The sequence below is a fragment of the Eretmochelys imbricata genome, chromosome 1 (genome assembly GCF_965152235.1).
Source record: "Eretmochelys imbricata isolate rEreImb1 chromosome 1, rEreImb1.hap1, whole genome shotgun sequence".
In the NCBI taxonomy this organism is placed as follows: Eukaryota; Metazoa; Chordata; order Testudines; family Cheloniidae; genus Eretmochelys; species Eretmochelys imbricata.
The window spans coordinates 159,748,182-159,776,162 of NC_135572.1; the positions used below are offsets into that span (position 1 = coordinate 159,748,182).

Below are 27,981 nucleotides of genomic sequence, written 5' to 3' on the forward strand. Positions count from 1 at the left end.
AGAGCTGGGAAGTTGCTTAAGCAAAACACCAATATGCTCGTCTGGCAAAATATCCAGCTCATGAAACTGTTCAAATATGTGATTTCCTTATCACCACCCTTATTTACTTTAACCCAAATGTTAGTGTTTCCATGATGCTTTTCAGACAGTACTTTGTTCAGTCTGTGTCCCCAGTTTGTCCAGAGCTGGGTAACTCCGGTTTTGAAGGTGCCCAAGATTGGTCGCTCCAGGTGTGCTTTTTGTACTGTTTCTTTCATCTCCATTTAATTTAGGAAGAAGGAGATCCTATCTACAACTCAGAAGAGACGTAGGAAGGCTCCCACCTCATAAATCTCTCCTGGTTTTTTTTCCAGTTTCTATTTTGGCTCCTTAAATGTTGGTATGGGAAAGTCCTGTTTGCAGCCTTCCCATGGATTAAACGTTAGTCTTTGAGTGTCATTTCTGGCATTTTGTACATTTTAAAGTATCTGAGGAGGTGTGGTTTTTATCCCTCCTGTTCTTTACCAGACTACCATACTAGTGCCAGGTTAGCAGTAGCTGCCTCCTTGAGTCTTTCATGACTGATTGATTGTAATCTGCTCTTCTGAGGGCTTCCTTACAGGATAAACAAGATCATAAATCCCAGAAAGTTGTTGAAGGGTTTGCTGTCTTCATTTTAAAAACTTGTAATAATTTCTCCTTTGCATGTTCTAGTGAGCGCTCCAGAGAGTAGTGGGCCCCTTGAAGCGGAGTCCAACCAGTGGATATGTAAAGTGTGTTCATCTGTTTTCCCAGAACCTCAGTTGCTGACAGGTAAGGGGAATTTGGAATTCGTATCAAACATATACCCAGAAATATTCTGGAAGTTCTGTTCTTCCAAGCCAGCAGATTATGGACGGGGAAGTGGCTTCACAATACCATAAATTACACTTCTGTAGATTTTTTTTTCCCCAGATCCTAAGAAAAAAAGAGTAAAACTGCAGTGGCAACTGATATTGCCTGTAGGCGTCCTATCTGATAAAATGTTTTCGTTATTGGATCTGGAACGAAAGAAACACTTGTATAACATATCATAGATGAATATTAAGACTGTCAAATGACAGGGAATTGTATACGCAAAACAGTGCAAAATTAGTGACAGGCTTATGCTCAGTGATGTTATGAATGAAGCGATTGGCGCTGAAAGACACTATAAGTAAAAGCGAATGGAGCTTGTCATTTTCATACTTTGTCTTTATAGCTATTGAGCATAATTTTTGAGAGTATCCAAAAGGCTTAGCAGTGGAGGTCCTGTTGACTTTCAATGAAACTTAGGCTACTAAGTTATTTTGTAAAATGGGACGCTGTTATATCACTGAGGCACATCAATGGGCCGCAGATCTGTTCAGTACAATATAATGTAATTATTTTGGCTGACACACCAGGGATTGAACCAGGAACCTTCAGAGCAAAAAGTATGAACTGCTACAGCTTGAGCTAAAAAGGCACGGCTCTGTAGTTGGGGTGTGTAACAATTCATATCCTCAGCAGAGTGACTCAGAAGGGGGACCTGAGCACGCACTCACCAATTTAACAACAAATATTAAAACCTCTAAAATTTCAATCCATCTCAATGATCAATTTAGTTTATAATAGAGAGCGTACTTTTAATTAGAAAGGTGTTTTAACTGCAGTGAATACTTGATCTAAGCAAGATTCAGTTAAATAAAGGAGGTCTAATTATAAGTTTTGGTGCTGGAGCTGTCCTCATGTTTCATGACTGTGTTTCCTCCACACACATGCCTGCAGAACATCTGTTGAGTCACCTGGAACAAGCCAAAGGAGTCCCCCAGACAAGCCAAAATGATGCAACTCCAGAGACGCCTGCAGAGGCTCCCATTGCTGATCAGCCTGTAACTGGTGAAGGTACTAGTGCCAACGTAGACTCCAGGAGGACTCCACGAAGGGGAAGAAAGCCCAAAGCTGCAAAAGCAGAAACACCTCTTGTCATTGCTGAAGATAAAGACCCAGCAGGTGAGATGAGAGAGGTTTAATAAAAGTAGTTGTCAAACATGCTTCCACCTTAATGATCTATTCTCAGCAAAGTCTGCCGAGTTCAGAGTCTAAAAGGGGAATCCTGGAGATTTTTTTTAGTTCACATAGAAAACCCTAGTGTCATTGCAGAAAATGATTGTCACTCTTTTCTAGATGCCTCAGTGCTAAACACTGCGGGAGCTGCGTTTAAGCTGGTGGGCAAATTTACCGCTGGGGCAGCCAACAGAAAGCCCAAACTTTCAAGTTCAGGTCCAAGTCCCTTTCTTTAGGGCTGGTTTTATTAAAGCAGAAGATGCAGAAAGACTCAAAGACACACAAAATACTGGGTAACAGAGGCCTAACTCGCTTTCCGCAAGCTGGGAAGGGAGAGGACACATCGTTCTGCCTAGCCTCTCCTGGCTGTCCCCTAGGCCTTCTGCCTTGTTCCCATGAAGGGACTTCCCTCAGGGTCTTGCCTCGACCCTCATCTTCCAAAGATTGAGCCAGAAGCCTTCCTTTATATTGTCTCCAGTAGGGAGTCGCATAATGCATGGCCAGCCAACCCTTCATTGACATGTGCCCTGTCTTGAGACCACTGTTCTTAAAAGGCTGTGCCCCGTGACTGCCACGTTGGCTGTGACTCAGCTACAGTCTGGCACTCCTGTTACACGACACCTGTGTTATCAGTGAAGCTGTTGAATGTGCCATTGCCACACAGGGCATGGCACCTGCTGTCCTTGCCCTGCACACCAAACTGTGAACAGCTCTAGCTTGAACACGCCCCTGGAGTGCTGGCTTGTGAACCTCAGTCTGCAAAATCAACCTGGCTCCTTGTCCTTTGCCGTACACTACTATGTGGGTGTAAAGTTTGTCTGAGGCCGTTAGCTCAGCAGGAAAAAAAAATAGATTGGACGTTTATGTGGCTAACAAGAATATCTATAGTTACGTTAAATAGTATAAAAACAAAATTTGGAAAGGAGATAAACCCGTGCTTCTGGAAAAATAAGCCAACCTCTAACTTGAGTTTGTTGGCAGAAACATTTCTTATGTTTCTTACAGATTTTTCTGTAATTGCCTACTTCCAGGTAAACATCTGAATCCTGAACACTGCTGGTCCTGACTAGAGGCTGTGGCAATTCTCTTGTTCATATTCTTATTGTAGATAGATCTGTCTGGAGACCTTGGTCTCTCTTATGTAAAGAAGGGTCCTGTGGAGAAAGAGAAACGTTTTCTTTTCTGTTCCTTCTGAGAATAAATTGTTCCAAAAGAGTCCTGCCCTCCTCACATAATCAGATGGTTTTGTTTGTCTTGGAGGTGGCTGCTGAGAGGTTCCCATTATGGACTTGAATTTGAATCTTCATTTTTGACTGTCCTATCTATTTTGAACTCAGTCGGATGCCAAGAGTTGAAGCTCCATTTCAGTTTATTTCTGGATCAAGAGTGTGTCAAAGTAAATATAATGGTTAATGTCTGCCTCAGAAATATTCTGAGTTTTATTCCTCGTGTGTGTGTGTGTTTAAAACTCTTCATGTAAATATTGTATTTTTATAATAATGTATTCACAGTGGATCAAGTAGCTGAAATTATAACAGAGATCCCACCTGATGAGGCAGCCCTTCCCTCTGCAGCGGAAGAGAGGATTATGGAACTGGTTTTAGGAAAGCTGCCAAGCACCACAAACAACATCAGTTCAGTAACAAAGTAAGTCACAGTGGGATGCAATCCTTCATAACGGGGTAGAACTTTCTCTCCTAACATCTGTAAAGCACCATTGTCGTTTCCCCCATTAGCATGGAGGAAGGGCTCATTTGGAACAAGTGATGAGAGCCATATACCCTTAGACTTCTTCAGAGTATAATGACTCTGATGAGAACTTGGACACATAGCCACATCCATTCAAAGCCTTCTGCCTGGTATGTGTGCACGCACATACATGCATGCTGCTGCTGGAACAGCTGGTCAAGGAGTCTCTGCACCCTTGTATGCCACAAAGGGGGATTCATGCAGGCTTAATGCACTGTAAGCTGATTCTGGGTTGTAGCCACTGGTGATGGGAGACTGGTGACATAAATGTCACCCTTAGAGTGCAGTGCAATAGGATTATTTCTCTATCTTGCTACAGTTTTGTACAATGGGATATTTGAAACCCGTAAGAGGCTGCAGGGTTAAATGTTACTCCCATTGATTGTTGGTGCTAAAAAAGATATGGATGTTAAAATCTCTCCCAGGCATGTTGTTTAGTCTCTCACTGATATTTGTAACTTGTGAATCGCATCTCTTGAATCACTGCGAATGACATTTCAGAGTTTGTAATAAACCTTGAGCAAAGGGGAAAAATATCTATGACATTTACAGAACCTCAGGGAGGCCTTTGTTGTTCATTTAATTACATGTTTAAAAACTTGTTCCGGTGAAACTAGCTTCTTGAGAGACTTGGAGGTGATCAATCTGTTGGTGTTTTAAGGTTCTAGTTCATAGTGCTATAAATAAATTGAAGTCCATCGGGCCGGATGCGCTGCATCCTAGAGTGCTAAAGGAGTTGGCGGATGTGATTGCAGAGCCATTGGCCATTATCTTTGAAAACTCATGGCGATCGGGGGAGTCCCGGACAACTGGAAAAAGGCTAATGTAGTGCCCATCTTTAAAAAAGGGAAGGAGGAGGATCCTGGGAACTACAGGCCAGTCAGTCTCACCTCAGTCCCTGGAAAAATTGTGGAGCAGGTCCTCAAGAAATCAATTCTGAAGCACTTAAAGGAGAGGAAAGTGATCAGGAACAATCAGCATGGATTCACCAAGGGCAAGTCATGCCTGACTAACCTAATTGCCTTCTATAATGAGATAACTGGCTCTGTGGATGAGGGGAAAGCAGTGGACGTGTTGTTCCTTGACTTTAGCAAAGCTTTTGACACGGTCTCCCACAGTATTCTTGCCAGCAATTTAAAGATGTATGGGCTGGATGAATGGACTATAAGGTGGATAGAAAGCTGGCTAGATTGTCGGGCTCATCTAGTTGTTTTTTAAACTATGGAATGCTGTTCACTCACTGCCTTTATTTCTCTAATCCAGTAGGTTTGCTCATCACCAAAACACCATGTCCCTCAAAAGAAGTTTAATTCTCTCCAGTAGACATGGAATACGTCGAAAGCTGATAAAACAACTTGGGGAACACAAACGGGTATATCAGTGCAACATCTGCAGTAAGATCTTCCAGAACAGCAGCAACCTCAGCAGGCACATCCGGTCTCATGGTGAGTTTGCCTTCAGCTCCCTGCATGCTGTGGTTCTCTCCAGTCAGTTCAGGGGTTCAGTAGAGGAACTGAAATATTCGAGATGCAGATATTTTTCACAGGTTCCATCATTATTACTAGAAGGCTCCTTAATCAAACACACAAAAACATGATACGATCCAATGGCTGGAAGTTGAAGCTAGATAAATTGAGACTGGAAATAAGGTGCAGACTTTCAACAGTGAGACGGTGTAGTGTGTTCTCCATCACTCTGAGTCTTTAAATCAAGATTAGTTGTCTCTCTAAAATACATGTTCTAGTTCAAGCAGGGGTTATTGGGCACGTAGAACTAAATGCAGGAATTATGTTGGGTGGTTCTATGTCCTGTGCTACACAGGAGGTCAGACTAGTTGCTCACAATGGTCCCTTCTGACTTCAAAAATCAATGAATTAATCCTTTTAATTATTGAAGCTGCTCATGTTTTAGCTGATTGCTAGCCTATTTGTTTGGAGCAACCCATAGAATTGTTTAGCTATCACACATGGCGTTCCCAGGTGGTTACATCAGTCACTCACTCTTTGTTTTGTCTTCACGGATCCCTCAGGTGACAAACTGTTTAAATGTGAGGAATGTGCAAAGCTGTTCAGCCGTAAAGAGAGCTTGAAGCAGCATGTTTCCTATAAACACAGCAGGAATGAGGTGAGTTGAAACAACCAGATGATTCTTCATGAGGAGAGATGAAAATGTGCTGTGAGTTCAGTGCTGACGATTGCAGTGTGTGAGTCAGTCAAGTGTGAATAGAAAAGGAGTACTAGTGGCACCTTAGAGACTAACCAATTAAGATGCCACAAGGACTCCTTTTCTCTTTGCGAATACAGACTAACATGGCTGCTACTCTGAAACGTGTTAAGTGTGAATGGATCCCTGGTATGAATTGCCTATGGAAACGTGCTCAGACATTTGTTACCTCAAGGGGGAGTGTCACTGAATCAGAGCTAGCTGGAGACTCAGGGCAGGGTCTAAAGGTGTGCTCCGACTGCTGTTCACTGTACTAAGTAGGATTATTTAACTGTTGTCTTGTTTGCATGTCATCTCTGGTTATTGCCACCTGTTGTCTCTTGTTGTATGTTCAGGCTATGAGCTCCCTAGAGCAGAAACAGTTGTGTGTATGTGTGTGTGTACGTACAGTGTGTTTTGCAGTGGGGCTCTGATCTTTGATTGTGGCCTCTGAATGCTATTGCAATACAAATCGTAATGGTAGTAAAACCCATTAATGGCATGAGAGTGTTTCTACTGACTTCAATGAGCTTTGGATCAGGCCCTAAACTCTCAGATTACTGACATCTGATGCCAAGAATATTGTGGAGCCTGACTATAAGTCAGAAAACATCTTGTTCTTCCTAAGTCAGATTCTTCATTGCAGGGCTTAGAGTAGCCAAAAAGACACACATGCTCTCACCTACACATGTGCATATGCATCTTTTATAGATCAGTAAGTACAGCACCATATTTTTTGCAGCAAGTTTAGAATTAGGAGTCATGCTCTGAAATTTAAAATGTCAGAATTCTGTGCTGAAATGTACTCTCATGTTTTGAAGAAAAAAAATTCTGTTGAAGAAAATGAAATGGCTCTCACAATAAAAAAGCAGCCTAGAATTTTTTGCAAGCTCTCTTTACATTGTGTATGGTTTGTGTTTCTTCTCCCTCTTTTAAATGTTTACTGTTTGCAATCCTCAGGTCGACAGCGACTACAGGTACAAGTGTGCTACATGTGAAAAGGCCTTTCGGATAGAGAGTGCATTGGAATTCCACAATTGCAGAACAGGTGATAACTGCTCACCAACATTACCTAATCTTGAATCAGCTTTATTAATTTCCCATATGTGATGGTGTTTACAGACCTCTCACTAAGACTAAATGAGCGATGGAGCAGTCCTGGGCCAAGAGGGCCCCGCCCCTCAGCAACCGTAGAACTTGCTCCAGATGGAGGACCCGTTTAAAAGGGGACTCTGGCACTCAAGCAGGCAGGACAGTGAAGAAAAAACTGTCTGCAGGAACGAAGCCAGTTGGTTGGTAGCTTCTGGGACAGGAATCCACAGGGGAAGGGCCTGGACTGTGGGTAAGACCTGATCTAGCAGTCAGGGGCTCCACCTCTTTTTTTCTCTCCCCTTCTCTCTGATGGGGAATCACTGGACAATGCGAAGGGAGCTGCGAAGCCCTGAATGATTATCTGAATTGTTGAGACTGTCTGAGCAACCCTCCCGGGGGAGGGAAGCAGAGTGCTGTGACCCTGCCCCAAACTGAAAAAAGAATAGGGAAGATAGGAAGTAGCCCAAGGGTGGCTGGTCTGGTGTATCAGCAAGAGAGGGGCTGAGATACTCCTTACCCTTTTCCCCCTTGGGCTGAGACCCAGTGGAGAGAGAGGGCCCAGGTCCCTGTACCCTTCCCTCCCTGCTTTGTCCAGCCAGGAGAACCCAGGGAACACTGGAGGAAGACAGCTGTAACTCAGCTGCCAGGCCCTCAGATTGCCTGACAAAGCCATACCACAGTTTTGGGGACTGTTGAGCCATGGCCTATGGACCCTCAAGTGAAGTCTGCTACACCATAATTCATCTCTATAGCAACCAGGAAGGAAGAGTAGTCATTTCAGACTTCACTTTCCTCACGCTACAGCAGCACTGTAAAAACAAACATTTGTTACCACATCATGGAAAACTATTTCAGGCAATCTGTACAGCAACAATTCCACCTATGCATTGTATTTTATCTCTTTCCCTCTCTCGAATTTCACGTCCCCAGCTGTGCCTCAGATATCTCCTCCCAGATATCCTGCCACTTTCTCCAGCTTGCTTTTTCTAAAACTAAACTGCACACCTTTCCTCTCAATCCATTTCTGCTTCCTCTTATCTTTGTCACCGGTGACAGCTCCAGACTTGCAGCCTCCAGTTTCCCAGCCTCGCACGCAGCTCCACCGGCTTTCTCATTCCTTCTCCCAGTAAATCCAGTATCCCACTAGGTCCTGTTGTTTCTTCCTCTGTGAGATCACTAGAACCTATGCTTTCCTCTGCATCTCCTCCCTAGAGTCCTTAGTCACTCCTTGGACACACAATATCCATCAGCCTGGAATCCTCTGGGTAATTGTTCCTCCAAGCACAACTGGAAGTAACCTTACTTAAGACTTTTCTTCCAAGGAGCAATGCTCGTGTAAAAGGACAGATGGTGCCAAGACCTCCCAGTAATCTGCCTTCATCAGTAGCAGCTCTCTCTCACAGAGTTGATCCTTTCCAAAATTAAAAACATTTTAAACCTACTGTTAACTGGCCTAATACTACTTTCTTCTGTCTTATCCCTGTGGCATCTGCAAGACCATAGAACAACTCTCAGACTTCTGAACAACTGTTGTGTTAGGAAGAAACTTCCCCAGTAGGCCTGTTGTTGTATAACTGTCCATTATGGGGGTTTTACACCTTCCTCTGAAGCACCTGGTACTGTCTGCTCTTGGAAACCAAGTGCTGGACTAGGTGTGCCTTTGTTCTAAGCTGGAATAGCAATTCCTATACTACTGTGTTCCTCAGACAGTGCTGCTCCAAACAGGACATCGTATTTGGAAAACCTGTGACTGAACCCAGTTTGGACAGAATTAATGAGAGTGTGCCAGACTGTGGGGCCGAGGAACTTATTGTGCCAGAATCAATGTTCATGTTAACGTCTTTAATATTTATCATTGCTGAATTAACTTTGGAAGCAATTTTGGTGTTTTTTGGTGACTTTTGCCTTTCATAGAGCAAGACAAACCCGAGGGAGCAAGGGTGGAATTTCTAGTAGAGTTGCCTGTGATTGGTTTTGAGGAGCAGATCTTAACCTGTCGAGACTCTAGATTGGTTGATTTTATTTTACTTTTTAGTCAGAAGACAAAATGACAAGTAAGAACAAAAAACTGTCATGTTGTGCTTTCCCCCGATTCATGTGTGGTGCTTTGTAATGCTAGATCTAACTATAGAATAAATTTATCGCATTTAAAAAAAAAAATTTTTTATCTTAAAATAATTGCTTTCTTTCCATTACCTACAGATGACAAGACATTCCAGTGTGAGATGTGTTTCAGGTTCTTTTCCACAAATAGTAACCTCTCAAAACACAAGAAGAAGCACGGGGATAAGAAATTTGCATGTGAAATCTGCAATAAAATGTTCTACCGGAAGGACGTCATGTTGGATCATCAAAGGAGACACTTGGAAGGTAAGTACACTTGGCATGAACCTGATTGTCGCTTTTGAAGTGTCAGTTGGCTTGGGGAAATTAAGTAAATCATTCTACATCAGTTTTCACTTGATGCTGGCTATCATTTCAAAACTAATTAGCTGATCTGGTGTAGCTTGTCCTGGTAGGGGGTTAGCATATTTTTAACAATAAGGATAATGAACCATTGGAATTGATTACTGAGGGAAGTGGTAGATGCTCCATCATTTGGAGTTTTTAAATGAAGATTGGGTGTCTTTCTAGACTATATGCTGTAGTTCCATCACCAGTTGCTGGGCTACATGCATTATCTGGTGGAAATTGTGTGGTCTGTGTTGAATAGGAGGTCAGACTAGATGATCACAGTGATCTCTTGTGGCCTTAAAAATTAGTCTTCTGAAATTTCTGTGGTAACTGGAAAACTTGTTGGCAGAGTTGCTGTCTTTCACTTGGAATTGGACAGCAGTGAGTAAACACAGATCCATTCCAGAGACTAATATGGGATTTGACTATCAATTTAACAAATAAATTGAATGTGGCACAATATGTTGCCTTACAACATTTAGAGCATTTATGAAACCAGACCAGAAGAGCTGAGCACTCACAAATCTCATTGAAGTGAGTGGGTGTTGCAGGTGCCCAGCACCTTTGGTAACTAAGCCATAAGCCTCTGAAGGAAATGACAGCCACAAAGAAGAGGTTAAATATGAGAACATACAATGAAATCTGGGTATGTTTTAAACTGCCACTAGTAGTTTTTAGGGACAAGATTGAAAGTAATTTAGAAGTAGGGCCAGATGAAACAGTCTGGGCCGTAGGCACATGACAAGAGAGGCCCCTCTTTTTGTCCTGCCCCCCCCCCCACCACAGCCCCATCCCCCACTTTGAGTGATGTTGGGGGCCGTGGGTCTCCCCTCACCTGTCACAGAGGCTGGGCCAGTGACCTGGGAACCCCTTCTCTCCCCTCGAAAGCAGCAGGGGCGGCAATAGGGGTCTTTGTTAAACATGAAGTGCCTGGGGTTGAGCGGCTGTGCATCTTTAGCACCATTGACTAACTGGCTGGAAGAGTTTCTAGGTTAAACTGCTCACCACCCTGGATAAAGCACCTTGCACCAGATAGACTTGACTGAAACAAATAATGAAAGTGATTTGCTTGCAGTAGAAAAGTATCTTTTCTCGCACTTTAAGATTGGAACAGTAACCAACAGGGAAACAAAAAATATATCTTCAACACGCCTCTCTTGTATTTCTAAGATCCCTTTCACCGCTGTAAATAAGCATTGGTTCGTTCATTCAGAGACAAAATTACACATAGAGCGCTACTCCCCTATCTTACTGCACTTTACAGGAACAGTGTGTATTTGACTGAAAAGGCGTGCAGGTGTGGAAAATGTGGTTTATTTTATTTTATTTTTTTTTGGTGGGGACTGTGACATTAAGGGGTGAGGCGTGTGAAAAGAGAAGACTTTGAGCACAGCACAGAGAACATGGTGCGCTACAAGAAGGAACCCTCGGGATGCCCTGTATGTGGGAAGGTAGGCTTTTTTGCCAGATTATGTCAGGTAGAGCTTTGCATTCAAGCTCCAGCAACCCTCCAGTGCGCACTACACATGCACCAAGAGAAGCTCTGTAGCCAACGTTCTGAGGAGCTTTTCACTTAAAGCAGCATTAAACAAAACCCTAGTCCAACCTCATATTTTCCGAGGAGCAGTTCAGTTATAGACTGTTACACTCCAGCTTTGTCTATTAATACAGTCTCTTTATTTGGCTTAGGTTGGAGTGAAGGGTTTGTGTTGGAGTGAGAGGAGCGGGATGTGGGCTCTGTGAGCAATTCTGTGTTAGAACTGAAAGTGAGTGTGTTGTGTAGTGATGACAGCCACGAGTCCAATTGGGCAGTGTGGGGTGGTAAAATATGCAGTCCAAGATTAGTGTGAATGTGAATGGCATGGACATGAATGTGGGCTTAACTACTGTTTCTGAGATGTTTAGTGATTTGCGGTGGTGGAATTTGGACTCATCAATGATGGGTTTTTTTACTTGGGTATAGCTAAGAGTCACTGCAGTGTAGCGTATATAGAAGAGACCACCCTTCTTAGGCAGTCCTGTTTCAAGGGACCATCCCCACATATCTCCAAATGTATTAATTGTAGTTCTGCTCCACGTTTATTAATCGTCCACCTCTTTTACATAACCGATCTCTGCTAATCCTTTGAGTGATTATTGATGCATAAGTCACTACGTTAACAGCTTGTGTAGCCTGGTGTGGAGTGGATGATGGGAGCTCTTACTTCTCTGAAACACAAACAAATAGGTTGCCCTGCCCAGGAACAGGTAGAGCAGTATTAAATATCTCCTATACCTAAATCGCAAATTAAGTTATGAAGAGGAGTAGCTCAGATGCCTCTTGAGGCATGACATGAAAAACATTCTTCAGTGTTCTTCTACCCTAGGTATTTTCATGCAGGAGCAATATGAACAAACACCTCCTGACACACGGAGACAAGAAATACACCTGTGAAATCTGTGGACGTAAATTTTTTAGAGTGGACGTTCTTAGAGATCATATTCACGTCCATTTTAAGGTATTCTGTTAATATTCTGATAACTTGCATTTTTTATTGGAAACCTGTTAGCAAATACTAAGGTGGCGTGATCATGCTGGCCACGTAAGAGGGATCACATACATCTCCTTGCCTTGTACGTACATCTCTGTAGGGGTCTGTTACTCGATTCAAGCCTGAATTTGGTGTTTGGAATCTCAGAAACAAGGGTTTTGGTTTTTTTAAGGTAAAACCTTTGCAACTTATCTTCAACACTGTGGGTGATTAAGTATGAGAAAAAACTATGAAGTAGGAGAGTTGAGGGAACCATCACTTTAAACATTAATGGATAGGTTACATAGAGGAGGTGGTGTCTAATGGTTATGGCAAGCAACTGGAAGTCAGGAGGACAGCTTAGTTCAGGACCCAAGATTGGCTTCTGACACTCTGCCTCACCGTGGGCATGCCACTTAACCACAGTGCTTCAGTTCACCCACCTAAAGCAAAGAAAACACTTACCTCCTTTGCAGGGTGTGGAGGCTCAATTGATGAGTGTTGGTATGATCCCTTTTAGAGCTTTGGGTGGAAGGTGCTATGCGAGTGTTGGGTAGAAGTATGATTAATTATTATAGCAGTTGTCACACTGATCCCCAGAGCACAGGCTGGTGGTCCGCAGACATGGTGCTGCTGCTCCTCCTCCTGGTTGCCAGCTGCTAAACTGCATTAAAAGGTAGCTATATCCTGAATATTTTCTTGATGTTACTTTTCTGTATAAGCAATTGCTATAGTTGCTCCAGGGCTGTTAAGCAATTATGAATGGGAGGGGAGGCATGCCTGAAATAGTCTCTTTGCTATAATGTGTTCCATACTCTGAAAGTCTTTCAGAATCCCTGAGGTATTACAGGATCCTCATGGGGAAACGTCTTGCCTTTTGAACTGTCTGACAAACCCTTTTAATGCAGTTAAGAGTGAAGTGGTTTAGTGAAATGGTGCAATTTCTTTAACACAAACTGAAAGGTATTACGCTCTTCAATGGTGCCATTAAAATGGTGCTATGGATTTAACACTGCAGTTTAGTCCCTATTTATTCTAATATTAATAAAACATGCATATATTTGACATTTAAAAAATAACAAAATTGTGTCCGTCTACAAACTGGGGAACTTTTGCAGGGATTTCATTATATGGGAGAATACCTTGAATCACATTATTGTTGCTGTTTATGTAGTTAGTCAGTGTGGCAGAAGGGTTGGGGCTGTATTAACTTTTGACATTAGATCTGATTAAGATGGAATCTCTTTCCCCACCCTGTATAGGACATTGCGCTAATGGATGACCACCAGAGGGAAGAGTTCATTGGTAAAATCGGAATCTCATCAGAGGAAAACGATGACAACTCTGATGAAAGTGCAGATTCTGAGCCTCACAAGTATAGCTGCAAAAGGTGCCAGGTAGCTTTAAATTCTCCTTTCCAACTAAATGTGTGTGTTGGTTTCTTCTGTCAAAGAAAAAGTTGTTATAATTAGAATTTCACAGAACCTTGAAAATAAGCTAAGAGAGGGCCAGTCTGATGGTCTAGCAGCAGCACAGTCTGGGGGATTCAAGACCACGACCTAACTGTGGTCCTGCACGCCCATGTCAGCAAGAATTGGTAGCAATGAGAGGCTGCCACAGTCCTCCCTGGCATCTGACCCTAGTGGAATGGCATTTGTGGCCTCTGGAGCATACTTGATTGAGCCATCCACTGTGGGAGGAAGAGATGATCATCACAGCTGGGCAGGGCTTTCGGGAGTTGGAAAGAAGTGTGTGTGTGTGTGGCATGGCCGGGGGAAAATGTCATCTTCAAGACTCTTAGAATTCTCTGTTGGCGAACTGATTGGTTAGGACAGCTAAACTGACTGAATTATTGGTTATGTCAGAAAGGCAGAATGGCTTTGTGGTTAAGGCACTGGGCTGAGATTCAGGAGATGAGGGTTCAATTCCCAGCTTTGCCACAGATTGTTATCTTGGGCAAATTATTTAGTCTCTCTGTGCCTCATTTGTTCCCCATCTGTAAAACTGGGATAATAATACTCCCCTTCTCCCAGCCTTTGTCTGTCTTGTCTATTTAGATTGTAATCCCTTTCAGACAGGGACTTACCATCTACACCACCTCACACAAGGGGGCCCTGATCTTATTTGGGGCCTCTAGAGGCTACCGTCGTACAAATAATCATCATAAAGATGTGTGACCTCAGCAGTGACGTGCCTCACTTTCAGCTCAGTACAGTTTAAACGGCTGAGAAGCGAAACCCCTGAGGTGGTGCGTTGTGGTAACTCTTTAGGCTGCCTGTTGTGCCAGGCTAATCGTGATATAAACGTAGGCTTCAAAATAAGAAAATTCACGCAATTCAGGTTAGAAAGCTGTTTCTTTGTCAGCTCTGGTATCAAGCATCCCTGCAGTCCTAGGCAAACGGAACAATCCACTATCGGAGCAGACAGCAACAGCTGTGGAAGATGAGTGAGTGCTGGGAAGGGAAGGCTCTTCCTGGCTGGAAATGTCTCTTTGTGCATTCCGAAGGAAGAATAGAAAAGTAAATCTTAGCAAAATGAGACTCCTGCACAAGGAGATAATTTCTCTGTATCTTCTCTGCTTCCCCAATGAAATGGGAAAGATCCTTAGAGTCCAAAAGCTACTCTCCCCCTCTGCAGGTCTGCTGCATTGATGGCTAAGGGTGGTTGGCTGTAGCTCCCTTCAGGGCCAGAAATAATCAGAGGATTCCTAGCAGAGCAATGTGAGACTTTTTTTTCCATCTCCAGTGGCTGAGTGGACTGCCCCTGCAGCATTCCCAGCCCCTGCCAGCAAGGGAGCACCAGCCTGAGCTAGCATCCCAAACTACAGTCTCCCGTGTGGAGGAACTGGTTTTGGATGTTCTTTATAGGTATGCTTAGTAGTTCAGTGACAAAACAGGTTCCAGGAAGGAGTATAGATTTCCCTGTACTCTTTGTCTGATAGTGAGGACAGTATTTCTGATTTCTGGCTATTTATGCTGTAGATCCCAGTACTACATTAACTGGTCACTATTTCCTGAGAGATTTTTTTTCCCATGCCTTCACTGTTGGTTCGTTCTGCAGTTAACCTTTGGCAGAGGGAAGGAGTACCTAAAACACATAATGGAGGTTCACAAGGAGAAAGGCTATGGCTGTAGCATCTGTAATCGACGATTCGCCTTGAAGGCAACTTACCATGCTCACATGGTCATTCACCGGGAGAATCTGCCTGATCCCAATGTGCAGAAGTAAGATGACATGCCTGAATAATATTGTATGAACAACTACATTTTTTGAGACCGTGGTGGTTGTGCCAAATAGGGGTGCTTAGTTAGTGAGGGATAGACACACATTGACATTCTTGAGGCTTTTCTCTTGAATGTCAAGGTACCAGGAGAAATCCTGTCTTTTTTTCAGTTCCTTTTGTGATATGAGTAGCTGATGTTTTCTGACATAGTCTCAGGTTTATACAGTCATGCAGTTATTGTGTCCCATTGGGATCTTGCTTCATTAAGGGCTGCAAGATCAGGTCCTCGTTTACTAAAGGATTAAAATACACCCCTGACTGTCAATATGTCATGTCATATATAGCAGGTACACCATCAGGCAGATAATAGTTCGGGATTTTTAAAAAGTAAAGGTTTTTAATCCAATCAAAAAATGACTGTATAATATGAGAGCACAATACTGCCTGGCCACACTTGCCTTCAGATGTACTTGTGTGTGTTTTTTAAGGCTTATTTTATTTAAGCCTATTTTACCATACGCTTATATTTCAAGGAAACCTTTCCAGTAACAATCATCTCAAACAAATTTCAGTTGCTGATTGAGATTACTGAAACCATAGTCCTGTCAAAAAGAGAATGGCAGAGTCTGCTTCCTTTTCTGTTTCAGATACATCCACCCATGTGAAATTTGTGGAAGGATTTTTAACAGCATCGGGAATTTGGAACGACATAAACTTATACACACAGGTAACACAATGTTGTTGTTGTTCCTTTATTATTAATATCAAAGGTTTCCTTTTCTGGATGCTTTCTGAGGCCATACTTTTACTTGTCAGGGAGAAATTGGTTATGGTAGTTTAGTTTATGGTAGTTTACAGTAAGAACCCATACAATTATTGCTATTTTTATGGTTTTATGGCAGGCCAATTTCATAAAGTAAATAAATATATATTATTGATGAGGGTAAATGATACCAGAGCTTGATTTAAGAGATTCCTTGATTATATAATTTAGCTTTCATCCAATAAAAATGTTGGCTCTCTAGTTATCTCTGCTGAAATACTCATCCAGGCCTTCATTTCTTCTCACCTTGAGAACTGCAGTTCCTTCCAGCTCTTTGGCATCCTAGAGTGCCAGCTCCTTACTCCAGCATGTACAGAAGGCTGCTCCCCATCTTCTCTGAGGTGGAGCAGAGCACGTCCACATCCCTTCATCCTTAAATGACTTTGCTGGCTCCTCACTGTGCATTTCAGAATGCCATTCAATATAGCTCCTTGGTTTTTAAAACTCTCCAGTCAGACTTCTGTCCCTTGTCTCCATGCACTCCCCTCACCTGCTCACTTAGCACCACTCACTCTTCTGTCCCTTTACACAATCTCAGCATTGTTGATAGAGAAGCATAAGTCTCTACAGCTCATCATCAGATCCTTCTCTATGGCTTTCTTCTCTCTCTCTCTCTGCCTCAGTCTTGTTTCAAAACTCAGAGGAAAACCTCTTCTCTCCCTAGCCTATTTCTCATAATTCATTTTGGGATACAGTTAGCATGAGAGGAGCTGTTCAGGAGACCGTTTGAATATTGCTCAGTGAATCTATTGGCAGAGGTTTGTCAGCTTTTAGCACCACACACATTTTCCCCAGAGAGTCTGCTTATATACTGCAATAACCTTTTTTTTTTTTTTTTTTGGGAAGGTGTAAAAAGTCATGCGTGTGAGCAGTGTGGAAAGTCATTTGCCAGAAAGGACATGTTAAAAGAGCACATGAGAGTCCACGATAACATCCGAGAATACCTGTGTGCGGAATGTGGTAAAGGTACAGACATCGCCTTTGAATTAGACATTTTGTTTAGGTTACATTTCCCATATTAAAACCAATAGCTTCATTAAATACCAGGGAAGTCCTCAAAGTAATGAGAGTCTTGTATTTTGAATAGGAAGCCATGCTGATCAGGATGTTAGGGGTCTGTCTTAATTTTACATCCATCAGTTCCCTGGCCTGCAGCAAGCAAACCTGACTTCTAAAGCTCTTCATCTGTTCTGCTGCAAATTTCAGGAATGCTTGCTTGCCTGATTTCCATCACATTTACGTCCCAGAAAAGAGTCAGAAAGAACACAGTTTAACTGTGCGTTCTAGGCTGAGTTTTCAGGAGTTAGCAGTTAGAATATACATTTTTCTCTACTTTGTTACTTGAACAACTTTGAACTGGAATCCCTGCAAGACACTAATATTGTGCCTTAGATTATGCTGTTGTCAAATTCCCTATCTCTCCATGCTTTTCTCTTACCCTCCTTAGTGAGTTTAAATATTTTCATATATATATATATCTTTTTTTTTTTTTACTTAAAAAGCCCAAACCCACTAGTTAAAGAGCATTTCTAGCTCAGCTGTGGGCATTTGTGGACATCTTCTATTAGGGATGAAGTTAGGATCATCTGCTTGAAACACGCTCATCTTGAGTCCTTACTCTGGGTGCGGGGCAAAGGGTAATGCGGATGAATTTTCCCACCATGTCTTCAGTTACATCTTCATGGCTCACAGGAATGAAGACAAAACATGCTCTGCGTCACCACATGAAACTCCACAAAGGGATTAAGGAATATGAATGCAAGGAATGCCATCGTAAATTCGCACAGAAGGTCAACATGCTGAAGCACTACAAAAGGCACACAGGTGAGAGCAACCCAGAGGACCGGTCATCCTACAGAAATCGCACTTAATCAGTTAAATGGTTGTTTTGGAAATATATGACATTACGCTGCTCTGAGCAGTCGAAGAGCATGAGCAACACAGCTTAAAGGAGTATTTTACAAGGTGTGAAGACTTTGGCCTCTCATGAGCAGAGACCTGCCCACTGTGTCATGGTTTTTTTTTTAACATAGACCATTGGGTCTAGGGTACGGTTTTTGACTTGAAGTAGGGTTTGAACTCTGATCCCCAGAGACAAATGTCTCACCCACTGCACCAGCTCCAATTAGTGCTTGCATTTCCTACAGTACTTTTGCAAACAATGGAAAAAGTGGCTAGTGAAACTGATTTTTCATAACCTAAGATTCACAGTTGTACTAGGTACCGTTGTTTATCACTCCAGTTTTAAATGTAATCTCTCCATACAGGGATCAAAGATTTTATGTGTGAGCTCTGTGGGAAGACATTTAGTGAGAGAAACACAATGGAGACCCATAAACTGATTCATACAGGTAAGTGTTCTAATGCAATGTATCAAAAGACAACAGCTTGACATTCTGCTTCAAGCAATCCTGAGTCAGCGTTCTGCACTACGTAATTAAAAAAAAAAAGGGTGTTCCCCTTAATGCAATATAACAATATTCCCCTTTAGCGATATCTACTAACTCCTTTTCATTTCATTTGCCACCAGTGGGGAAACAGTGGACGTGTTCAGTCTGTGATAAGAAGTACGTCACCGATTACATGCTTCAGAAGCACATCCAGCTAACTCACGATAAAGTAGAAGCTCAGAGTTGTCAGCTCTGTGGGACAAAGGTTTCTACCAGAGCTTCAATGAGTCGACATATGAGGCGCAAACATCCAGAGGTGAGATCTGTGGCAGATGGATTGTGGTTTATTATCAATTCACTTGGCTTAGCTGTGACTTCAAGTGAGTCATCTACTTCCTTCTTACATTCTGGCAGGACTGATCTTGGTTATTTGTAAACCAAGTGTCTGTGTTAGGCTTGATTTTCTGCATTAATGGCAATTCCACAACTATCTTGCCCCTCTGTTTGTATTCCTTCTAATTGCTGATTCATAAACATTTAATAGTTCCCTTTTCCTATTAATTCAGCTAAGTTTTTCTGCTGCATCTTAACTCCGTATTTTTCTGTTTTGTACTCATCAACTAGAGTGGATAATTGATCCCTGTTCCTTTTATGGCGTTCCTTTCACACGTTTGTTGACAGCTATCATGTCTTCCCTCAGAATTCCTTTAATCTAGCTCAGATATGGCCTGCTCTACTAACTTTTCCCTTGGAGATCTTGCTTTATAAACCGCTTATCATTATTATTGCTCTTCCTTGATCTCCTTTGTTTCCCAGTGAAGGCTCGGAAACACAATAAGGGGCAAAACTCTTGCAGTCTCTCTTTTGCATTAAAACCAATCTGAATAATAAAGTACCTGAAATGTGGAGAGCTGGTTGTTTCTGATCTTTAGTGAATTGAGATTGATAGATCCTGTTGTATACAGTGGAGCACGCCACACTCAGAGACTTGTAGTTCAGGGGTGCTGTAATTTTTGTTGCTCACTGAGGCATCAGGGCAGGTAAATGATGGTTTGTCTTCTCCTGAAGTCCTTCAGGTTTAATGGGGTATTGTCTGCCTAGGAAGCAAGAATAAAAAGATGCACTGCAGCTGCTGTTACGTTTAAACTAAATTTCCAGCAGTGTGGTCCCTTTGTTTATATGGAATATAGTGACCCATACAGTATGTTTATTTTTTCCCACAGAAAGCAATGAGATGTTATGGAATTGGTTGCTGGGGTGTTAGTGAGAGGAAGAAAAATTATATACCATAAGATTATTATTATGAATGAAAGTAAAACACATTATATTGATTAACCATATCAATTAAAATGCATTCGGTTGCATGATCTTGTCCTGTGTTATTGTCAATGGATCTCTCCATTGCTGTTCTGTACTGGCCATAATTTATCAAGCTGACCAGGATCTGTTTATCTGTAGGTTCTTTCAGTTAGAATTGACGATTTAGAGCAGCTCCCAGAAGCTACCACCATTGATGCCTCCTCTATTGGGATTGTTCAGGTAAACTAACCGTAGCAGAATCCTAAATTCTTCTGTGGCTTTGGGTCCTTGCCATTCACATGCTGTTTCCATGGCACTGAATGACATACACCATAGCATCCACCGCCACTGGTGAGCCACCCCGGATAAAACTGGAACCTGCTGAGGAGCGCTGGGGTTGGATTCAGGATCCTGTATGCACTATGGGCAAGTGTTTTGCATTTGTCACAGGCTTAGTCTTAACGGAGGATGAACAAACTCCTTTTCCTGAAGGTGGAAAAACAGGTTTGAAAACTTTACTCAGACACTGTAGCTTCTTATTACGGTAGTGCCTAGAGACTCCAATGGGGATTGGGTTTGTGCTCTGTTTATAGAGAGTGAAAAAAGAAGCAGAGAGGAAATGCAGTGGAAAAATGGAGCAGAGTGTGGGAAGAGTTAACAAATATTATTATTAATCATTTCGGTACTGTCAGTGTGTTGGCTCTGTGATGAACAGATCAGAAACAGAGGCCCTGCTCTCAAGGCTAACAGACTTGTGGTAATCAAATTGTGGAAGCAGCATCACAGGGCAGATTTGAGCTGGGGCTTTATAGGCCTTGTGGAAGACGTGTGTTTTAAGGAGGGACAGTAAAGAGAAGAGATTGATCAGATCAGAAGCAGGATTCTGAAGAGGAAAACAGAAGGTAAAGCCCTGGCCTTACTGAAGTCAATGGAAAAACTCCCATTGATTTCAACTGAGCCAGGTTTTCGGAGAGGAATAGGATTAGGAAATGAAAGAGGGACGTTAAGTGCTCAGGTAGAGCAACAGGGAACAAGTGAGCATGAGTAGTAAGAGATGGGGTGGTCAGGGAGCAATGCTGGGCAAAAGATGAGGACAGGGGGTTTTAATTTTATGTTAAGTGAGCAGAAGGCAGTGGAGGGATTCAAAGAGGCAACAAACATGATCAGACCGTCTGAAAAATGGAGCAGGAACGGGAACCGCAAAAATGCCAAGAAAAAATAGAGTGAAAAACAGAAGAGGGAGTGGGCAGAGTGGAAAACAAATCCAGAATGAGTGTGAAAGACATTGCAGAGAGAGGGAGAAAAAAATCTAAGGAAAACCAGATTCCATGCCTACTGTAAATAAGGGTTATGTCCTTTGCAAATATCTTAACTGTGGTCAGCATGGTTGGTGGGAAATGCATTTTTCAGTGACTCAGCTCAGCTGGTGTAGGTCATTTTTTGAATAGTACTACAGAGATGCTAATAACCTCTCCGCTCTGTGGTTTAGTGGGGGTACCGGTATTGTAAAGAGTTAATTACAGGGAGCAAAACCATTCCCTCAAATCTGGTGTTAGCCAGTTTGTCATGTCATCTTCACCTGGGGATGGACAGCAAACCAACCTCTGGTGACACTCTGAATTAAATGACTTGAGCAGCGACATTCAGTTGTACTGAAAACTCTGTTCTTGTAGCCTGAGTTAACCTTGGAACAGGGAGAGTTACCCGAAGGCAAGCATATGAAAGCTCCTAAACGTGGCCATAAGCGAAAGCAGAAGCCGGGCGAAGAGGAGGAAGCGCAAGTGCCTGAGGACCCTGCCTTCAATGAATACACAGAGAAAGAAGCTGAATTCACAGGGAACGTGGGAGATGAAACCAATTCAGCTGTACAAAGTATTCAGCAGGTGAGTTCCCATGAAAAGCTACTGGACAGACATTGCAACAGGGGTTGATGCTCTTGGAATCCTAAGGGCAAACGTGAATGAGCTAGGGATTTAAAGCTGCAGGTAGAAAGCACAATTCAAAGAGATATAGAAAGATGGGGGAGGAAGAGGGGTCTATTTAATCTTCTTCACTTCCACTCAACTCCTTATCTTCATTTCTGCCCATTTGGTGCCACTGCCTCTTGCTGAAGCTGTGCTTGCAAGTTTGGAGTGAATCCAGGGGATCATTATCAATATTGCATTTGTCTCTAGCTTGTTAGTTGCTTTCTTCCACTTACAGCAGCAGTCAGATTCCCTTCAGCATGATATCCAGGGCCAGCAGTAGTGGCACCAAAATGGTCTGCATCCAGCTAACACGCTTCATTTCAGAGAGCCCAACGGAAGGTTGAGGTTTTATTTCTGTTTTTCCTTAGGTGGTGGTGACCCTTGGAGACCCAAACGTCACGGCCCCTTCGAGTTCTGTTGGGTTGACAAATATTACCGTCACCCCAATTACCACGGCAGCTGGAACCCAATTTACAAACCTCCAGCCAGTGGCTGTGGGCCACCTTACTGCTCCTGAACGCCAGTTACAGCTCGACAATTCAATTCTTACTGTGACATTTGACACTGTCAGTGGTTCTGCCATGCTGCACAATCGCCAAAACGATATTCAGATACAGCCACAGCCAGAGGCAGCCAATCCCCAGTCTGTGGCGCATTTTATAAACCTGACAACCCTGGTGAACTCCATTGCTCCTCTAGGGAACCAGATCACAGAGCAGCATCCATTGACATGGAGGGCAGTGCCTCAGACTGATGTCCTGCAGCCCCAATCGCAGCAAACACAACAGCAGTCAGGACAGCAGCAAGTTCAAACAGAGCAGCAACAGCAGATGTACAGCTACTGATTTATACTTGAAAAGACTTGAAATGGACTGGACTATGAGACAGTTTAAAAAAAAGTGGAAAACTATACGTGAATTGTTTGCTGGATACCAAACAGAGCTGGAAAAATGTTTATACAATGAAATGTAAACTAAAATTGGCATAGCACCCTGCAACGCTGTGGTCTTGAAATTCGCACACTATTTCTAAACACAGCACCGTCTAGAAGTCTCGTTCTAAATTCAGCACCCTTGTGTGGTGGTGTGTTTTGTGCAGTGATGGTTCTGGGTTTTGACAACAGCATTACAATAGACCTTACACAAAGAGAGGAAATCACAAATAGTAAATATGACTAACCCTTCAGCCATACAATTTAATCGTTTTCCAAGCTGGAGGGAACGTATACAGTGAGCTGGGGTTCACTGGTTGTCACCTTCTAGAAACTGAAATGTAAAGATATAATTGAGCCCCCCAAAAAAGGATTGATTTGTTTTTTTCATCCTTAGACGGTCTTGTATCTAACAGAACATCTGGTAAAGTAAGGGTGAGGGTTTGGGGCTGGAAGTAGGGTCTATGGGGTGAAAGAAAATGTACCCAATTTCACAAAGTATTTCCATTGTAGTGATGGAAAAATCTTTTATGAGTAAAACATGTCAGTGCTACCTGAAGCAAATAGCCAGTCTAATGTTAAAACAACTTTTACGGTCTTCTAGTAAAGTTAAGTTTGAATCAAACCGGTTATGAGCTGAAACCATAATGTGATAAGATTTTACGTAATTTTGTTAAAATTGCTCTTTCAATATTGCTTTTAGCTAGGAGGCCTGAAGAGCAATCATTCCCCTTTGATCAAGTTCAGGATGTGAATTACCAATTAGTCTTCTTTCATCATGTAATAAACATTTGAGAAAGTAATTTTTTATATAACCTTTGTATTTCACTGTGTGTTCTTGGTGGATATTGACGTATCAACGGCTGGTCTGACTTGGTTCCATGTATCTTTTCATCTCCTTATTCTTCTGCATGGCAGAATTAGTGTGTGGATTTTGCTTGTAGAACTTCCAAATCCCATAGCCATCCACTGGCTGTCATGAAGTCATAAAGTGCAATATCTAACATTCATGTATACTGCCACAAGGAGGCAGTCTGAGCCAATGGATATAGGCCTGCCTGGCTATACGGGAAATGAAGGACAGATGCACCCATCTCTGCTGAGACTGCCATTTCCAATGCCTGATAAGCTGTATCCTCCATATCTTCTGTTTGTGCCAGTGCACAGTCTGGATTGTTGCATATCAAAATGAAGATGATATCCTCTCACACAAAGGACAAAGCACTGCTTTTCTCAAAGAGCAGTGAACAGTAAAAGTTGCTCTCTGCCACTGGACACCTGAAAGGCAAAACTTCCAAACCACCAATGGATGAAGAAAAAGTTCCTTTCCTGCATTACAAACAGAGGCACTCAAACTTGCTAAGAGGGATTTTCCTTGATACGGCAATTGCCGCACTTCACAATGGATACAGACTGATGTAAATGAAAAGCCTGTCTGTGCCTAACACATTAATGAAAATGTTCAGTTTGTAAACAAAAACGTGATGAGGAATGAGTTAAACTTGAAAGTGTGTATCAGCAATATCTACCTCACCCCTAGAGAATGAATTATAATATCCACAGAAAAATCATTCTACTTAGAGACAAAAACAGATCCCTCAGAAGTATGAATGCCTGGAAACGAATAGCTAAAGGATGTGCACCCACTTTGCTCATTATTAATTATTTGTATTGTAGCATTGTCCAGAGGCCTGAAATAGGAGCGGGACCCCATCGTGCCAAGTTCTGTACAAACGTTCAGCACAGAGAGTCCCTGCCCCAAGGGACTCACAACAAAAATAAAATTCAGAACCATATATTCTTTCTTCAGTTACTATTGCCCCATGCAAATTACACCTTCCCATGCAACCTAAATTATGCACCCTTGTTGTGGTCTGAAATAATAATGTTAGTGAGATGAAGAAATAACATTCTGTTTAATTAGAACTAAAGATTTCAAAACTAACAAATCCTGCATCTTGGCAGGGGGCTAGACTAGATCAGCATTTCTCAAATGTGGCCACAGCCTTCTGGGCAATGATTGGGTGAGGGGGCAAAGCAGCAGCCTCTCCCCCTCCCCCGCCCCAGTACCTTCCCCACGCCCCTAGTAGGGGTTGGGCCCTGTCCTCTGCAGACACAAATGCTGGAGGAGCAGGCAGCCAGTGAGTTCCCCACTTTCGTGGGGGGAGGTTTCAGCCCTGGAGTGGTGGACGGCAGGCTCCAGCTGCGGGGCTCCAGCTGTGCAGTGACGGGCTCCTTCCCCCGGTGCAGTGCTTCAGGCTCTGTCTCCAGGCCCCATCCGATAGGCGCGGGGCTTTGGTGACAAGCTCCAGGCTCAGCAGCCCTCCCTCATCACCCTTGTGTCCCACTGCCTTCTCCAGCTCAGAGCTTCAGTCACACTGTGGCAGGCTCCAGCACTAGGCTCATCCCCCATCACCCCTGGCTTTTGCTGCCTCCTCTGGCCCCAGGCTTCAGCCACGCAGCGGTTGTCAGCCACTGGCCCCTGCTGCCTCCCTATCCACCTCCCCATCCAGGGCTTAATTTGTCCCCAGGCTTGCAGGGCCGAATAAGTCTGCAGTGAAAGTGATATTTGTATGTTTGTTAATATCACTTTTCATAACAAACTTAGTAGCTAGCTGGGAGGCTGTGAAAAGAGATATTAATATACAAGCATCACTTTTCATAGCAGCAGGCTGACTAGACTTAAGTCTAAAATATAAAAAGCAACCAAAAAAGCAAAAGGGGCAACAAAAAGGACAAGAACATGCAAAGCACCTTATTTGTATTTCTATTCTGCTCAGACCCAGTAAAGAATAGAGACAACTGTACATTATTTTTATTATTGAGTCTGCAAAAAAAACCCAATCCTACATTAAATACATACACATGTCCAAATCATTGTACATATTTGTTTTTCCTAAAGTTAATTAAGTATTTTAGGAAAAATTGACAGAGTGGCCACCAGCAAGAGTTGGTGGTCGCATTCTGAGGCCACCAAAAAAATTGTTTTGAGAACCCCTGGACTAGATGACCCTGGCTGTCCCTTCTAACCTTATGGTTCTATGATTCTATGCCCCAGGGTACATTTGCTTATGTTGGAACTCAGAATTTTCTGCAAGTGTGTTGTGCTGATTGAAAGTGGGGTTTTTATATAGAGAGAGAGAGAGCGCGCGCACCGGCAAAAAACCTTGTGGCTGAGAGAAAACATTATGGAGTTACAAAATATGTTGATCTATGGTGATGTAAAGTTAACTGGTACATTTTACCTACATTTACTAACAAACATATGTATTGCTTTTAAAAAAGTGTACTACATGTTAGAGCCATATCACACTGAAAATAGACCCCTTGATAAGGAAATGTTTGGGTTTTTTTTTCCTTCTTTCATTTTCCTAGTAATATGTATTTATGCAAACTGAAGGTTGGGCTAGGAGGTGTAAGTTCATCAGGTGGCAGTAAAGTAAAATGAGCATGAGTGTGTATTTAGTTTCTTTAATTTCTCTAGAGCCTTGTAGATTGGTGTTTCTGCAATATAAATAATGAGGAAAGTGGTTTCATCCCTTAACTGTTCATTTCCAGACTGTCCTATTTGAGGATTTTTGAAACAGAAGCTCTAGAATACATTTGCAGTGGGACAGGATAGGCTCTATTGCTATATGCTTTCAAAATCAACTCATTCCTACTGAAGTTTGTTGTTTGTGAATTTCCCTGCTTTTTTTCCTTTAAGTGCCAAATGTTGAAATAGGGTTGATGTTTATATGGTTTGCAACAGAGAGAGCCCTGAGACAGATTTTATGAGGACCAATGAAGCAGAGCTTCTTTCCTCCAGATGTTAGCAAGGCCATAGAAGGAAAGTTGGGGGTGGGGAAGAGTTCCATGTGGGTGGGATCAGGGTGGGAACAGTGGAGGAGAAGGAAAGGCTTTTTATCTGGGTGATCATATAATGAATGTGTGCATGCCAACCATTTATTTGATCTACTGTAATCATATCAAAAGAAATGTCTCTTTTGATTCTCCAGTAGCCTTCCCCTAACCCCAAAATACTGAAAGGCATTTCACTGCAGGAGAACAAAAGGCAAAAACACTGAAGTTCCTTGAAGAGATTATGAGCTTAAAAAGTATTAGAAAGTTTTTCAAAAAATAAACTTCAGCTACATTTTTCAGAGCACCTCAACTTTAAAACTGTTTTACTTGGGTCAGTATACTGCAAACATAACATTTATCAGAGCATTTCTCTTGATTATTTTTCACTAAACTTCCCCCCAAAAAGCCCTGTACCTAGGGTGAGATGCAACGTATGGAACTGCAGCACGACTGATGTTTTTTTGGAGAAGTTGGGGGTGGAGGATCTTGAAAATGAGCTGATCTTGGAGAGCTAGTGTGTGCTGCAGCTTCACAACTATTCTCCCTGTGAAAACATGTCCTTTGCAATGCTACTGTGGTCGGGGTTATCTCTCAGGATTGGCCTGCTTTTAACTTTTTTCCACAGAGTTTGTCAAGGATTTTTCTTTAATACTTTGGCCCAATATGAGGAACTTACTTATCTGAGCAGTTTCTATATCTCCTTTGCTCAAGAAATATTGTCTTTAGTTCAAATGAATACCAAAGTTATGCCCTTTTGTTTCAAAGTAAAAATACAAGGGGTGTGTAATCCAGCACAGAGACATGCATTTATTGAACAATATCTTTGCCAGTACATCACCAGCCTTTTTTGACTAATGTGAAGTTATTCCCTGTCTTTTCAGCAGTGATTTGGGAATTTTGCACATTGATAATAGCAAAATATTGACTTATTTGGAGCCAAAATAGCAACATATAGCATTCCATGTACATACAATTGTCTATTGATAAAATATTTAGTTGAATGGTGCCTATGGCACATGGACACTGAAACAAAGGAGCCTCAAGCTGCAGAATCTTTACTAGTGCTATCATTCAAAACCAAAAAAGGATTAGTGTAACCATCGAACTTTGCCTGCTCTAAAGACAAGAAGCTTACTCAAGTTATGTCTCGTTACATTTGTACGTACCACAGAATACAAAAACACGGTACAGTTTTCAAATAATTATACTACAGCACTGCCATTGTAAAGAAGTGGGATGAGGAAAAGGTTAAGTCCTCCTCATCTGTAGTCTGAGATCTCTCAGGAAAACTTACTGTATCAAGTGCTATTACACTGTCTACTATTAAACTTTTTTGAGACTTCTCAATACAGAAGGTGTATATTTTGTGTAGAAATGTATATATTGCTTTTCCATCTGTCTAAATAGCCACATTCTCTGTACCTGTTAATGTTCTGGAAATTTTGAAGTTCT

General features: G+C 42.3%; 1 protein-coding gene across 5 annotated transcripts in view; it reads left to right on the forward strand.

Annotated features, from left to right (window-relative positions):
• PRDM15 (PR/SET domain 15) overlaps nt 1–27,870 on the forward strand; it is a 48,667-nt gene extending 20,797 nt beyond the window's left edge. For 2 of the 5 annotated variants that reach the window (XM_077818220.1, XM_077818237.1), the window contains 19 exons: nt 694–792; nt 1,768–1,992; nt 3,558–3,693; nt 5,059–5,240; nt 5,825–5,919; nt 6,958–7,045; nt 9,292–9,459; nt 10,900–10,994; nt 11,910–12,041; nt 13,316–13,450; nt 15,114–15,277; nt 15,924–16,003; nt 16,946–17,065; nt 17,792–17,923; nt 18,367–18,450; nt 18,630–18,805; nt 19,948–20,028; nt 21,462–21,671; nt 22,124–27,870. In XM_077818220.1, the coding sequence (XP_077674346.1) occupies nt 694–792; nt 1,768–1,992; nt 3,558–3,693; nt 5,059–5,240; nt 5,825–5,919; nt 6,958–7,045; nt 9,292–9,459; nt 10,900–10,994; nt 11,910–12,041; nt 13,316–13,450; nt 15,114–15,277; nt 15,924–16,003; nt 16,946–17,065; nt 17,792–17,923; nt 18,367–18,450; nt 18,630–18,805; nt 19,948–20,028; nt 21,462–21,671; nt 22,124–22,600 (2,879 nt within the window). In that variant the 3' untranslated portion in view covers nt 22,601–27,870. The remainder of the gene's footprint in view (nt 1–693; nt 793–1,767; nt 1,993–3,557; nt 3,694–5,058; nt 5,241–5,824; nt 5,920–6,957; nt 7,046–9,291; nt 9,460–10,899; nt 10,995–11,909; nt 12,042–13,315; nt 13,451–15,113; nt 15,278–15,923; nt 16,004–16,945; nt 17,066–17,791; nt 17,924–18,366; nt 18,451–18,629; nt 18,806–19,947; nt 20,029–21,461; nt 21,672–22,123) is intronic. The other 3 variants (XM_077818229.1, XM_077818255.1, XM_077818245.1) reach the window with 2 other exon arrangements.
• The last annotated feature ends 111 nt before the right edge of the window (nt 27,871–27,981 follow it).